The sequence below is a fragment of the Xenopus laevis genome, chromosome 1S (genome assembly GCF_017654675.1).
Source record: "Xenopus laevis strain J_2021 chromosome 1S, Xenopus_laevis_v10.1, whole genome shotgun sequence".
Lineage (NCBI taxonomy): Eukaryota > Metazoa > Chordata > Amphibia > Anura > Pipidae > Xenopus > Xenopus laevis.
In genome coordinates, this window is record NC_054372.1 from 109,563,268 (window position 1) to 109,579,249 (window position 15,982).

Below are 15,982 nucleotides of genomic sequence, written 5' to 3' on the forward strand. Positions count from 1 at the left end.
TTTATAGTCATTGTTATGTCAATATATTAATTACACACACAGCCATAAAAGTATGAAACATGACGATACCCAAAGATTTATATTGTTACCTTTAGAATCAACACCAAGAGTGCTGCACTCATAAGAAGCGGGATCAGACTGGTGATAAACCAACTCAGCCACAGGATGCCATTGTCCAACCCCATAATCCTCATGGTCTCTTTCAGACGGGCCTCTTTTTCATAGACAATGCCTTTGATGATAACAGCGACAGAATATATCCATGCTAAGGTCATAAATAATGGCATTGATCGGCTCATAACCCTTAAGAATCTAAAATCAAAACACAGTAAGTATGTTATTAGATTATATTTGTCATTTTAAGTGCACATTCAGAATTGTGTTACAGGGCAGCTCTCCTACCACACCACACCTTAATGGCCCTTTAGGCTGCCCCCTTTGGGGGGTTAGGTTAGGCACAAAATGTCAATTTTTTCTTCCGCTAAACTTTTATCTTTCTTTTGTGTAGAAAAATAAAGAGGTGCTCAAATGTTAGCTCTGCTGCAATTAAAGAGCTTTTATCACATATCCACAAAAATAGTAACAAATGGCACACTCACTTCAATGCTTCTGCTTCAATTCAAATCGTGTTCTTTTTATTTCGGTGAGATCAATAAGCAAACGTTTCGGGGTCAAGCCCCTTCATCAAGTGGTAGCACTTGATGAAGGGGCTTGACCCCGAAACGTTTGCTTATTGATCTCACCGAAATAAAAAGAACACGATTTGAATTGAAGCAGAAGCATTGAAGTGAGTGTGCCATTTGTTACTATTTTTGTGGTTAGGTTAGGCACCTCTTCATTATGGGATCCCAAAGTACTCACATGTCATCTACATAACAAGGGTATGGCATCTGCTGAACATAGATACCAGTCCTCTTCTCTACCCCAGTCTGTACCCTGATTATAGCCTGTTCAACAACATCTTGAAGGTAAGAAAATCCTCCCCAGATGTACCGCATGTCTTCAAATGGGTCAGCACGAGGACCAGGATCCCAGTACCTTGAAAGAAATATAAATACACAGTATTTTTTAGTTATTTTCCAGCTATGTTCTAATCATGATTACATAAGAGTATGAGAAATGTAAAACAGCAAAAACAGCACAAACTATCTGTTTTTTGGAGATTTTCATATAAGTCAAAACTTACTGTCAGAACTGGAAAGGTGACTAAGTTTACACAAACTATGGAGTGAGCCCCAGCAATTACCATCATTTTCCAAACAACAGCAAAAAACCCACAAAATATTTGGAGGATGCAGGAAGTTCTAATCCACCAACAGCTGAGGACACCCAGGGTGGAAATCATAAATACGCAACCCATCAATAAAAGCCTTGTTTTCATATAGATAGGGATATGGCATATGTTCTCAGGTGATGGCAAGGGCACCTGTTAGCACGAACTCTTCATCTGCTATAAAATCTTTGAAAAGGAACTAAGATAAGCAGTTTAATAGTGGTTCAGTTGTTCCATAGTGCAACTCGGCTGCTCAAAAGTTGTTCCCTCCTTGCCTGTAGTTCCCTTACCTTGGTTATACACCACTGCTTTCTAGCTGATTAAGTGCAGCATTGATCATGTGAACTGTGAGTTCCATTAAAATTTCAACAAGATATATTCTACTCACCCATCCTTAATCTTGTTGGTTCTCTCCACATTATCTATATCCATTCTGATCTTATATTTTACATGATGTGGGAGTTCTGTTTCTTCTGCTGGCAAATCCATAAACACAATTCCAGCCCAGAATTTCCTCTCACTGAGAAGTTCCGTTGACTTATCAATGAGCATCTCTTCAGTAGCCACAGGTTCCAACTTGTCCAAGTTGACACACTGGAAATATATATATATATATATATTATTTACAAATGGCTGCATTTTGGCGATCTATTAATCTATTTTAGTACCTTCATGTACATTATATTGTGGCATATACAATAAATAGTGGTAGATGAAGAAAAGTCACCATGCTGTTGGTGGCAGTTTGAGGCTGATGTTGTGGAACAAGAGCTAAAGATTTGCCACAAAAACACATTTATTCAATTCATTTAGGGATCACATAATTGTGGCATCAGTTGTACTTTAGATCCCAGTATCCCTTTAGAGATGTTAGCGGTCTACATTCCATCAACATATGGTAAAAATTTTACTACCATGACTTGCACATGCATTATAATAAACACACAGTTCATACATCTGTTTTGAATTTATCGGGACAATATTTTTTTTTATTTCTGCAAGTGACAAACTGTAAAGCACAGACTTGTATATAAATAAATATATTATAATAAATAAATGTACTTCAGCTTCATAAGGATAATGTTTATCTGATAATGTTTATCAGAGTGATATGAAAAAGCGTGCAAGAGCTTTTCCAGGCAATTATTTGTGTGCTAAAGTCCTGAATATATTCACTAATTCATTATTGTGAGAAGTGGTCATTTATAAGTCTATATATTTTTCACAAATATTTCCAATATTTGCCAATACTAACTTTAGATAGATTCATTTATTATTAGCTTTTTTTGCTTAGAACTAGCTCCATGCATTACATTTCAGGTAAGTACTAGGTAAATGAGCAGTCTCAGGTATGCAGATAAAAATGTTTTTATTCTGTACAAACCTCCATAAAGCGTGACAAAGTTAGGACAACTCGGTCAGTCTCATTCAGAGCTTCTCTCCAAGAATAGGACAGCACACCTTCAGCCTTCATATTTGCTGTTTCTTTGGCAAGAAACCTAGATATGTTCTCAGTTGTCCAGCCTGTTGAGTTGAGCTGTCGGTCCAAGAATGTTTTACTTCCTTTGTTGGTCAAGAGGGTCTACAGAATATATGGACATTCAAAGACTTAATATGTTAACGGCTCTTCACAGAAGTGCAAATTAAATAATAACCATCATTTGTTTTTCGATTTTAATCTGTAATGAATGAATCAGCAAATGACAATAATTCACATTTTTAATAATTCACTATAAACACAGTGCATTATTCATAGGTCTATTAAATATGAATAAAGAAGGCTATGTTTTATTATATTAGCTATTTCTGAAAAAAACATATGGTATAAACTAATTAGTTGATCTGTTGGGGTGCCAATCACACAAACAAATGCCTGAATATTATCTCTCATCTGTGTGTGGAATGTGTTGCACTGGCAGTTATTCTCCTACAAAATTTAAAAGTCTAAAATGTGTGTCTTTAATATTGGTTTCCCCTGGTAAATGTTTCATGTGTGGCATAAAACATACACAATAATCAATTTTTTTACGGCTACTATTCATATATTCATGAAATAAAGCCATAGTAATGACTAGATTAATCTTAGGTCGCTGAGACAATATAAATTATTTGATTTATAAGGGACATTGTTTATGGTGAAGCACAGCTTAATATGACAGATGCTCAAAAGGTGACCTCTGTCTGTACAGCATATTTCATGAACATGATGAATGTATGGATATCCCATTCCTTCACTGACAATTTACTGAATACAAAATGAAAGAGCATGCTTTGTCACTGCAAATCACACAATAGTGGTTTTACTGTAATTTTTTATTTAAAATAGTGTCTTTCAAAGTGGTTCAGACACTCTCACAAGACTGGTTTATATTTTTGGATGAAATTGTATTATTACTTTTAACCACATTTCTACATATGTCTTATAATATAATTTGATATACTGTAGTTATAAAGCTGAATTATTTTCCTGTGGAGACTGAAAAAACATGGAAAACTTCAGGTAGGCCTGTACTATGTTAAATAAGGGATTTGGTAGTAATATTGATTTGTTATGGAACATTAACACCAAAAAACGAAAGTGTTGTTAAAGAATGACAATATAATATAGTGTTGCTCTGTACTGGTAAAACTGGTGTATTTGCTTCAGGAACTCTACAATAGTTTATATAAACAAGCTGTTGTTTAGCCATGGTGGCAGCCATTCAAAGCTGAAAATGGAAAAGGCAAAGGATACACAGCAGATAACAGAAAAGCTCTGTAGTAAACAATGGTATTCTTCTGAACTTATATGTTATCTACTGTGTATCCTGTGCTAGAATGGCTGCCCCCATGGCTACACTGCATCATGTTTATATAAACTATAGTTGTGTTTCTAAAGCAAACTCACCAGTATTAACAATGCAGGGCAACCTTATTATATTGCCATTCCTTTTAAATACCTTTATTTTTTGGTGTTACTGTTCCTGTAAGTATAATAGGTTATCATTTATCACTTTAAAGTTTAAAAACCTCACACAGCCTCTGAGCTGTTCCCGTTGTTATAGTGAAGCTTGGTCTTCTGCATTGTAGCTCTGTAGAAAACACACTACAGTATTCTTAAGCTCAATTGCACAACTAGGTGTCAAACTATAAACTACTGTATTTATCTTGGCTGTTCTTAGTGCGGAAGAAAAAACAGACCTCTTCAAGTCATTTAGAATCTTTTTTTTTCAACAGCCAGCTACTAAAAATATATGTCTGGTTTTAGTCCGATCAGTCAGTCATTAAAAACAGCCATGATAGACAACAAGTTATCACAACTCACCCTGATAAGGTCCACCTCCTGGCTGCTTTCCATAAAGTTCTTGATCTGAGGCCGAACTTCTTCCCACATTGCTCCAAGATCGCGGAAAACACTTAACTCTTGGAACGTTTTGTTGACCTGTCATGTATTGAGGGTGAGAATGCTCACATTACGTTTTAGTTTTTAGTGACATCATTAACTAAAATAGCTCTGATACCATCAAAACAACTCAAGAGTTCTCTCTCCTAAGTAGAACTTACCATCCATTTACTTCCTCTGTACATAGTATATGTGATCAGTACAAGACATCTCAGTGTGTGTGTATGGTTAGACATATTAATGTGGATGCCTATATTGCCTTAGCTGAAGCCAAGACATATTTGTAAGGCTAGGACAATTTTTTTTTCAAAATACCATAAATATATCGCAAATTACCTCCTGTTGCTACCTATGGAGCCACTTGAAACTGTCAGCATAAATGAATTTCATAAACTACTCAAACCATGCACAAGTACATGTTCAGGCAAGAATCATCTATGCTGGAACTTTCATTTGATTCCCTAGACAGCAATAAATGGATTGGAGGGCATTCTTGATGCATTTTGCAGCAGTTTAGCAGTAACGCATGTGCCATGGTCTTTAATGATTTTTTATAGCTGTGTTAATATTTGAAGATTACATGTGCAATAACAAGCAATATTCTAGCCATAATTTTTTTCTGCAGTAGGTTAAAAAAATATTTGTACTATATGGGAGAGCTCATACACGTTTGCATGAATGGTAAACATAAGTCACATTACAGGATATAAATATTGGCAGTATTGTCTGAAATGTTTAACCATGTGCCATTTACCAGGAAATGAAATCACCTTGGTCACATGCACAGCATGCTCAGTTAGGATACAAAACAAAATGTTCTAGCACATAAAAAGACAGTATTAATCAAAAATTTATTCTGGGTGTAACACAATGAAAGCCCTGTCACTTCTGAAAATCTGTAAATTCATTTTCTTCTAGTGTATAATATAACTAAGTATGATATCACAGAAAAAGTCTCATCTGGAAAGCTGTCAGTTCACAAAGTCCAGTTGGGAGGCATAAATGCACAGGAGATGAACTCAGCAAGACCGTTGAAAACAGAGCCTCTTATTGTTAAAGGAAGGGGCCTACCTCAGACATTAGCATTTGTGTGGCTGGAGTGCTGGGAGTATAAAGGATTTTGCCAACCAGCAAAGGCTTTAGTGCTCTCCAAATCATCCTGTAGAGTGGGCTGGCTTCAAGGTTCTGCATCAGGTCATTGCAATATGGAGCTGGAAGGAAGAGCAGCATATTTACTTGATGTAACAAAACATTAAAACATGTTCTTTCATTTTTCAAGCAATGTTTGTGTTGTTCTTAGGTAACAGCTGCCTAATATTTTCATAAAGACAGCTCAATACATTATATTCAGCAGGCCCGGACTGGCAATCTGTGGGTTCTGGCAAATGCCAGAGGGGCTGCTATAAGGTGCCATAGAAAGTCACTATTTAGTGGGCTGGTGGGGGCTGTTTGGGCCTTTGTGTGGGCTGATTGGGCCTCTGTGTACCTGAAATGACAGGGCCTATTTTAATTCTGAGTCCGGACCTGATATTCAGCAAAGAACAGTATCTGAATACGTAGAGCTATAGCACTTGCAGGAGCGCAGAAACCTGAGGCAATTCAGAAAAGTTGCAAATGTTCAAAAAAAAAAATGGCTATTTTAGCCCATTTTTTTACATTTTGCTCCCTGCCCTGCAACCTTTAAATTACCCCAAATATCTGTCTGTTTATAGATGATAAAGATAAAATGACAGTGCAAAAGGATGATGATCAGGATTTGTTCCCAACTAGGCATTGACAATCTGTTGTACAATCTTTATTACACACGATAATATTTCCAAGACAGATTGATTGTATTCTATATAACAAACTTTTAGGGGGTTATTTATCAAAATCCGAAACATTCTCCCTATTTTCTGAAAACAACTGATCAAATCCACACTGAATTCCCCCCACTATTTATCAGTACATTTTCCCAAAAATGTCTTGTTTGGGAAAAAAATAGATAAAATCGTGACAAAATACGAATTGTACAAATATTTTTGGTTTGTCGCAAAAAAATTCAACTTTTTCGGATTTAAAACTTGAAACCTGTGAGTTTTTTCAGATTTGACGCCAGAAACTGCAAAATCTTCGGGTTATTGAACGAAACCCAGCACAGATCAGGATATCAATGGGACATCTGCCATTTACTTCCACATGAACTCGGCAGGTCTGAGTTGGATTACTTTTTTATTCAGACTTTTAACATTATTGGAGTTTAATAAATCTCTATTTTTTTTATTCTACGAAAAAATTGTGGTTTTCCCCTTTAAAAGTCCGACCAGAAAAAAATCGAACTTTAATAAATAACCCCCTTAGTCTTACAACAGACAACCTTTACAGACTATGTTGTTACAGACACACAAATGTATAAAAACACGAAAGGTATTAACATACTTGTTGAGTTGTCATAAGCAACTTGAGAGTCTTCTTCAGTGCTATTATCTCCTTCTCCTCCACCAAACAGTGCCTTGTAGTTATTATCTTCATACCAGTTGAGAGACTTAATCTTTAGTCCTCCTCCTTCAGGGTGGCCACACACAATACGTGAGACTGCTTGGTATAAGCTGCTTGGTGAAGCTGTGGCATTGCCACTGGTTAGGAACATCACCTCTTGTCTCATTTCTGCCCAGCTGTTCATGGTCATGACCTAATAATAAGAAAGTAAATATAAAAATGTACGTGGACCACTCCTGCTTTAAATTCAATACATATTTGTTCCCTTCCCTGGTGAGTATATGAATGGGGGGGGGGGTGAAATCTAGATACTCCTCCAAAAACTATATATACATATACTGTAAAAGCATAGATTTTGCTTATGATTAAAATTTCCAATAATTAACAGGATGGGTAAAAATCATAGGTCAGATATAACAAGATGCATAGGGGCACATTTACTAAGGGTCGAAGTGAATTCTAAGTGCATTTTCGAATTCAAAAACTTCGAATTTCAAAGTAATTTTTGGGTACTTCGACCATCGAATAGGCCAAAATTTGATTTGAATTGAAAATACTTCACAAATTCAACCATTCAAAAATCGAAGTACTGTCTCTTTAAAATAATTAGAATTCGACACTTCGCCACCTTAAACCTGCTGAATTGCTTTGTTAGTCTATGTGGGACCTCCTAGTTTTTAGAAGTCGAAGTATTTTTGAAAATCGTTAGATCGATCGAAAACAGCTAAATTCAAACAAAAAAAACTTTGACTATCAATTTTTTTCAATTCGTTGGTCGAATTTCGAAGTTTTAGCACTTCGAAATTCGACCCTTAATAAATGTGCCCCATAGTGTGCAATATGCATTTAGCAGCAATACTTATACTGATACTGCCCCTGTCAAAGCCAGCTATGCAATTTTTGTATTGCAGAGTATCTGCCAATGCTTTGCACAATATTTCCTGAAGGTTTACGGGATTTTACATCATCAGCCATCCAAACAAATACTGCTAGTAAACATACAGAAACAAGAAAAATCCAGACACAGACAGTACATTCTGTTCAATACAATGGAAAGAAAGGCTGATGTTTCCTCCAGAGCCTGAGAACGGAGTGAACGCCTACACTTGGGCAACTGCCAGAGTTATTTTACTGGAATTATTCAGCCATCTCAGCAGAAAAGGAGAGAGAATGCTTTCTGCATCATATTGTTTGCTCTTTGACCTAGTACAGGGCTCCAGTATTTAGAGGAAACAGATGTAATAAGATCCTCATGTGCCATTAAACTTGTCGTTACAGGCTCCAGAAAATACTTCATCCCTTGAATTATTCAGAAGGCTAAAAAAAAAGTATGGATATGTGTTTATCACTACATATGAGAATACCAATGTGCTATATTTTGTGTAATATATGTAAATATATAAATAGAGATGGTTACACAAGACTCAGATCCACTTATATTCTCATCTTTGCTATAGTGTAGAAGTATATGAAAAATACTGCATCTTCTGCATATAATACTGTCATTAACAGTTGTTATATGTTGCAGTCATGAACTGTTTTATGTATCTCTTCATGTATGCATGTATTTTAACACCTATAATATACTAAAGCATTTTGCATGATCTCTTTGTTTATTCAAGCTACTTGTATACAATCAATGGTGCTACTGTTTAATTCTAGAACACTATTTGACTGTTTTTTAGGTTATTGTTTTTGAATGTCAACAAATCCCAGATTAATATTAACCACTTCGATACGCTTTGGAGTCATTTAATAATTAAGCTTGATTGTTGTTTCAATATTCTTAGCTTTGCAATGCTGTAATGGAACCTTGAGCAAATGTTGGACCTCAGAGAATCCAAAACATGGCTCTAATGGCAAGTGGAGTGCTGTACTTTGTCTATTTGTGTTCTATGTACCGGGTACTTTATTTGAACTGCCATCATTTAATGACAACCAACTTACATGCTGCATATTAATGATTCCTGTGCCAAGAAGCACTGGCCAACCACACACTGAAATTAGTGCTACCATAATGAATACTGATATGAGAGCTCCCAGCCACACCCCCAGCACTGATATCCATTACTAACCTCTTTGGCAAGGTCTGCCAGGCTTTGCAACAGGCTATCTGTGAGGTCTTTCAAAAACGGAAAAGACTTGGATGAGAATTCTTTCTGTAAAGGTAAGAATTTAAAGAGAGAAAGATAAAAATGCTAAATTTGAAGGATTACCAAATATCCATTCTATAAAACTATACATATTTTTTCTGTAAAAAGATTTCATTTTCTACAAACGCCAGTAGAATTATTGTTAATTATTTTTTCATTCAGCAACTGGATAAACCAATGTTGCATATTATATGCAAAAACACATATTGACTGGCATAAGTCATTATGCAATATCAGTAGTGAATATGAAAGTAAATAAAATGTTGCCTCCTCCTTTTAGACTAATGTCACACACAGTGGATTCTCCAGGAGAAATTTTTCTGGGAGTTTTCTGCCTGAACCCACTCATCAAAGCATTTATAGATGGGATACACTATCATGTGACAGTGTACGCTTATTTGCAGGATTATGAAAGTCAACACAGTGAAGAAAAGGGAAAAAAAGTTGAATATAATATAAAAATTTAATTATACATGTGCAATATATTAAAAAAAACCCTACTTTGAAAGACAGTCCTTTTATTTAAGTTGTATCCAGTAACATGCATCTGTCTTGCTAGAAGTGGACCAAGTCTTGCTTTGGCAGTAACATAACTGTGTAAGTACAGCATCTAGGTCTCTGACTCAGGTCAAATTTATTACTTCGATAAGTAGTCTATGTCTTTTCCTAGATCTGGTAATTTATCTTAAGTGGACTGAAAGGATTGTAAACTTCATTAAGGTAGAGACTGATGTTAATTATGTATAATTTCAGTAAAAGCACCAACGAATATGTCAATGCTATATCAATAATGAGAAATAATAATGAGAATGCTGAGAGAGCAAAGCCTTTGTACCAATACCAAGGATTGCTGCAACAAGCTTAGTCTCCCATCATTACTGAATGTTACATTGAGTGGCAAAATATATAATTAGGGATGGGCAAACTTTTTAGCCTTGTTTCACGCAAAAATGACGCCCACAGACTTGTATGGCGCTGTGCGTCAAAAAAAAGAAATGCGACAAAATTTTTTTTGACGCCCATAGATTTTAATGGGCGTCTGCGACATTTCACCGGCAATTCATTTTTAAAGAAACGGGACAAATTCGCCCATTCCTGTACATAATCTGTTAATAAATTCACATTTTGAGGCTTAAAAATATATATATACATGGTTACAGGTAAATCAAACACACTCTCAAACCTGGTCTATTGAAGTGTACATTGCTATATTTAATGGCATAGCAATGGCATCACTATTATTCATTTCCAAAAGAAGCAAAAATTGCTAAATGCATATATCTTTCCCATAATGTGTTAGTCTGTATGCCAGTGATGTCATATGACTCAGTAACTCAAAGATTAAAAATGATCACAAGAACACATCACACAAGATGAACGGCTTAGTAACAAGAAAATGTTTTGTCTAGCCATTTTTAGAAGAAGCGTGCAGTCATTATATTAGAAGATATTAGAATATAAAACAATGGTTTTGTCCACCAGTGTGTCACTTAATGGATTCTCGAACCCGTTGCAGAATGCCAAATGTGATGAAGAACTCCTAACTTAACAATTGACAAAGCACACACTGTGACCAATTGGCAGCCCACAACTATAAATTGCTAATGTTAGCATTTTAAATAGTATTTTACTGGCATGGAAAAATATAAGCTGCAATAATGATATATGTATATGTTTTGTGCTTGGATTTCCCCACAGCTATTCACATAAAGAAATAAGGGGAAAGTTCTGAAATGTAAAGCCTAAAAATAATATTGTGCAGGTATGGGATCTACTATATTATCTTGAAATCTAATACAGTGCTCAGAAAGCTACAAAATAACAAGATTTTTGATACTCAACGTTAAATCTGTTTCTCTGTAGTCAAAAGGGGGACACAGGGAACGATGGGGTTAAGCTCCATCCTCCAGGATGCAAGACACTTGGTAATATTTGAAAAGGGGGTGTGCAAGGTGTGGCTTAACCCCGCACTCTGCATCTTACCATCAGTTTGTTCCAAACATCTTAAAGGAATAACATCCATAACTCTATAAATCTATACCAAGTGTCCTGCCTCCTGGAGCTTAACCCCACCATTCCCTGTGTCCCCCTTAGACAACATGACAAATGACGAAATTACATTTGCCATACTATCCCATTTAAAATAGCAATTCTCGTTTTTTATTTGATTTGCTTTTTCTGGGTGATAAGACAGTATGTGATGTTAACTAAATTCACAGAAAAACTTTTAATTTTTTCCAATTTTTTTTTTCATTTTTAAGTAGCCATAGGGCATGGTGATTTGCATTATGACGAGACCCAACAATTCAGAATAGCTTATTTTAGGTCTCAAACTAGGGTGCTTGATTTGGTTTTATTAAGACAAACAAATACACTTACATTTCTGCTTCATGTTTTATTGGCAAATAAAATGTTTCTGGATTTCATGAATTGCTGAACTATTCGTTGTTAATTACATGCAAAACAATGGAGTGAGCAATGACTTTGACAATGAAGGGCAGGACTGAGTATGTTTTCAGGCATGAGTTTGATCATAGGGTCTGGAGTAGAGCTAAATGTTTACAGGATTTTTCAAATATAACGTAAGGGTTACTATTTGTTTGATATATGTATTATTTATATATGCTTCTAATGTAATCTGCAGTGCAGCATAAATGGAGATGTTACATTGGTCAGTGAGTAGTTGGGATCAAGCCCGGCACCTGGTGCTCTCAATGTATTGAGAAGGCTTATCTTACACGTACAGCCCACATATTCAGTGCAGGATCTGAGCAGAAACAGCTAGTGGCTTTCTTATCAGAGGTTACTACTAAGCTCTATGACCTTGGATAAACCATGTTTACTGCCTTGATGTGTTTAGCAAGCAAATACCATTATATTTCTCTACATTTCAAATTCCAAAAAGTATAAACTACTGCAATACACATATACAGTATACATATGTAGTAGTTGAACTTGAAGACAAGTCCAAGTTCACTTTGTAGCTCATGTAAATCCTGCTTAACTATAATAAAACTAAACCGGAACTTAATTTAGGAATGGCCACAAAGTATACTGGAATATAGCTGAGAAACTATATAAAATTAAATATGTATATCTTTTTATCACACATGACATAAAGGACCTTCTCTTTTTATCTTGCATGACATAAGGGACCTTCTGTAACCCTGTAGAATTACTCTCTTCAGTAATATGGTTATTGTAAAAGAACTTTGTCCTACATACTATACGTAGGCCTGATAGTAAACCTTTCCAGTGAATCTGTCTACTTACTGTAATGGGCTTTAGGAGGTCAACATTGGAACGAAATTCCTGCTCCAGCAGGTTAAGCTTCTCTTCTGGAAGAGCACAGATTATCTGTTGACTAAGATTCGCAACCACTTCATTGTGAATAGTTATATATTCTGCTAGCCGTGTGCTATTGCACAGGTCCTTCAGATGTATTTGAAAGCCCGACACCAAAACCTACAGTAAAAACAGCGTGGTTAATATTTTTTACACCACACATATAAAGCTTAGTTTAAAAACATAATTGTGTGTCCATATGTGTGCTCACATTCATACACAATCTTTGTTTCTCAAAAACAAGTTGTACACATAAAATCTTTATATTAATAATATACAGCTGTATATAGCATTTTTGCAGATAAGAATACACCAATGATATATCTTACAATCCTAGTTTCAGTGCTTGAAGATCAGGGAACCCAAGAACTGACAGAAAGAATCAAATCTGCTTTAAGTTCTATTCAGTTAGATTCCAGAAATGTAATCACTAAGATGCTTTTTGACTAATGGCTGTAATGTAAATCCTGACTATAACATTTACATTTTCCTTTTTCCTGACAGCACCTGATGTATATATTGTAATATTGCATGTAATTTTACTTTGCTTTTCTTCACAGCTGTCATTAGAGAGGTGCAAATACTGTAGTGGCTGCCCTGGGCTCTTGCAACAATGCAGTTGTGAAGATGAAGACTGCACAGCAAAATGGAGTCAGTAGGACAAGAGTGCAACACTAAAATTGTATGTCAGTATTACAAAACAACTCTAAGCCTCCACCAACATGGAGGGAAACATGAATTGTACAGCTAAAGGGATATCATGATGTAAACTGGAAAACTGGGCTAGGCCCCAGAACAACTTAAAATAGCCCTGACATTGTATTATTTGCAGTCAGATGTGTTTTTATGCAGTAATGGGAAAAAATCACCAAAACCCAAGTTGGTTATAGACTAATTATGTGTACCAAACTAGTGAATAACAAAGATAAGATAGTGTTCACTATTTTAAAGCTGATTACTACCAATTACACAAAGAATAACTTTGGGGTAATGGTGGGGCCACACAGGGTATGGCAGCCTTGGTATTATTCTAATTGTTCATGCAAAGCATACTGTACAAATGATCAGAACAGCAAGAAGCGAAGAGGAACTGTGGCTCATCTTTGCTTCCTCATCTGCCAATGCACCATACACTGGCCAACATAGTACATTTGCAGATAAAAAAAAATCACACCTGCCAGATCCCCAAATCAATGATATCCATAGTACATGAATTTTGGCCGGGAACAGTAGGCCACCATACATGCACATATAATAGTACAAAGCTTTGTACGATTTTAGCTGTGTGTGTTTTAATATATCTGTTATTTTCTCAGGCCAATTTTATTCCCCTTTAGAAGAGCCACTGCTTCTTGATACATTTTATACAAATGAGCATTTTCTTTTGTTACCTGTTCTGGTTTCAGATGAGCATTCATGATCTCTTCAACTGCAAAGGCAGGCAGGCTTATATTTTTAAGGAGAAAATCTGTAAATTTTTCATTATCCATTAAACAATCTTGAAGCTTTAAACCTGTTACAGGAGTAAAAGAAAACAAATATATTACTATGGCTACTATCTTTACATTAACAGCAACAACATATACTTGTACAAACATGATCAGATACACAGAGACTAATTACAATAACATACAACCTTATGAACCTGCTGAAGTCAGTACAAGCAGCAATAAACTTATTTGGAGATACCTTTTATCAATACAATAACAGTATTTAGGCAAAAGGCTTGCAAAACAATAATGCACCATTCTCACCAGCTGCAACTCAAATGATACTGATCGGAAACTACCGGGTAAAGGAATGGATTGCACCTCAGTTGTCAACAAATATCCAGCTGCTAAATGTCTACACTTCACAGGCATATAGGTCACGCAAGAGCTACAGTATGTTATGAACTGAAAATACCCCACTATCTATCCACAGTGTTGAGATGCAGATATACAGATACTCCCTGTCCCTGAGTTTTTTTACTCCGATTTTTTTCTGGATATACAAGCAGTGACTTGCCATTATGATATCTGACAACACGTCATCATGAACTACCACACATATAAAAGTATTACTGTTTCTTGGACAATTGTTTTGCTGAAATTGCGCAAAGCACTACTTGAAACTTCTAATCTATCTATCATGAGGCATGTTTAAGAGCTTCAGTGTGGTCACTGCAATGGGAGCAAGAAAAACATTTAACACTGACTCTGCAGATGTCAGCTGAACAGAAATATGTTGCTTCAAATAGATGCAAACCGGACGATACTGGAAGTCTGACATGCCGTAAACAAATTAAGTCTGGCACTGTGGCACAGTAACAGAGAAAAAACATACTTGCTCATTGAATGACACTGCCTATCAGCTGGGCTTTATTGAATCCACAGTATCTAAAGTACCTTACTGTATGCTAACTCAATGTTTACCAATGGTTTTGCTAAAAAAGAATACTGCTTGTAGATAATATTTCCCAAGACCCTCATTCCCACCCTGAGGTATCAGTGCTGTAGAAAGCCATGGTACAGCATTGGAAGCCGCGAACAGCAGAAGCCACAAAATTAAATCAAGGCTAATAATTAATGCACCTTTATTTACCATATTTTAAAAGGCATTTAAATGACAATTAATCATGTATGATTAAACAGGGAAATGCTATATAGTCATATCATGTTGTACAGGTATTGAGTAATATCCTGTCACTTTATAAATAATAGCTGTCTTTTTAATAGGTACAGTCCAATGTTTAAAGCAATATTATTACACGAATTATACTACTTTATGTACCATTTTTTTACCATTATGTTTTTCCATCTATGTTAGGAAATAAACCTAAGGCAATTTGACATTTTGGATCAACTGTGAATTTGGTTTCTTTACTATCACTTAGCAGGCAGGGCAGTGTAAGTTCAGAGGATTTAGTACTGCCTTCTTGGTTACTAAAAACTTTGGATACCACAGTGCTGAAAGTCTTTGCATATTACATTGACCCATGTAGAAAGAAAGACAACCTAGTAATTACTGTAAATTAATTTACTCTAAACTAAATCCTAAGTCCAAAAGCAAGAGCACTGAGTGAACCACAGGCATACAACATTGGCATGAACTGGGATCACCACTGAGCACATTTGACCTGGGTAGTAACCCAGAGCATTTTAAGCAAGCTGCTGGGAGAATGATGAAGGTAAAAATGTGATTGGTTGCCATGGGTTATTTCCCAGGTGCAAAGTTGCACAGTGTTCTTAAATGAGCCCTACTAGCAGAGCTATAAATCAGCTCAATAGATGCAGCACAGTAGGTTTGAACAGTTGGACAACTATACTATATATACCTGCCAAAGTTCAGCATTGGATCACTAAGTTATCA

General features: G+C 35.8%; 1 protein-coding gene across 4 annotated transcripts in view; it reads right to left on the reverse strand.

The window, feature by feature from the left end:
- Positions 1 to 15,982, reverse strand: part of abca1.S (ATP binding cassette subfamily A member 1 S homeolog) — a 69,706-nt gene that overhangs the window by 26,198 nt on the left and 27,526 nt on the right. For all 4 annotated transcript variants that reach the window (XM_018243759.2, XM_018243758.2, XM_018243762.2 and 1 more), the window contains exons 6-15: positions 14,023 to 14,144; positions 12,560 to 12,751; positions 9,209 to 9,292; positions 7,074 to 7,326; positions 5,727 to 5,866; positions 4,578 to 4,694; positions 2,658 to 2,855; positions 1,662 to 1,867; positions 862 to 1,038; positions 90 to 312 (exon numbers count right to left, since the gene is read on the reverse strand). In XM_018243759.2, the coding sequence (XP_018099248.1) occupies positions 90 to 312; positions 862 to 1,038; positions 1,662 to 1,867; positions 2,658 to 2,855; positions 4,578 to 4,694; positions 5,727 to 5,866; positions 7,074 to 7,326; positions 9,209 to 9,292; positions 12,560 to 12,751; positions 14,023 to 14,144 (1,712 nt within the window). The remainder of the gene's footprint in view (positions 1 to 89; positions 313 to 861; positions 1,039 to 1,661; positions 1,868 to 2,657; positions 2,856 to 4,577; positions 4,695 to 5,726; positions 5,867 to 7,073; positions 7,327 to 9,208; positions 9,293 to 12,559; positions 12,752 to 14,022; positions 14,145 to 15,982) is intronic.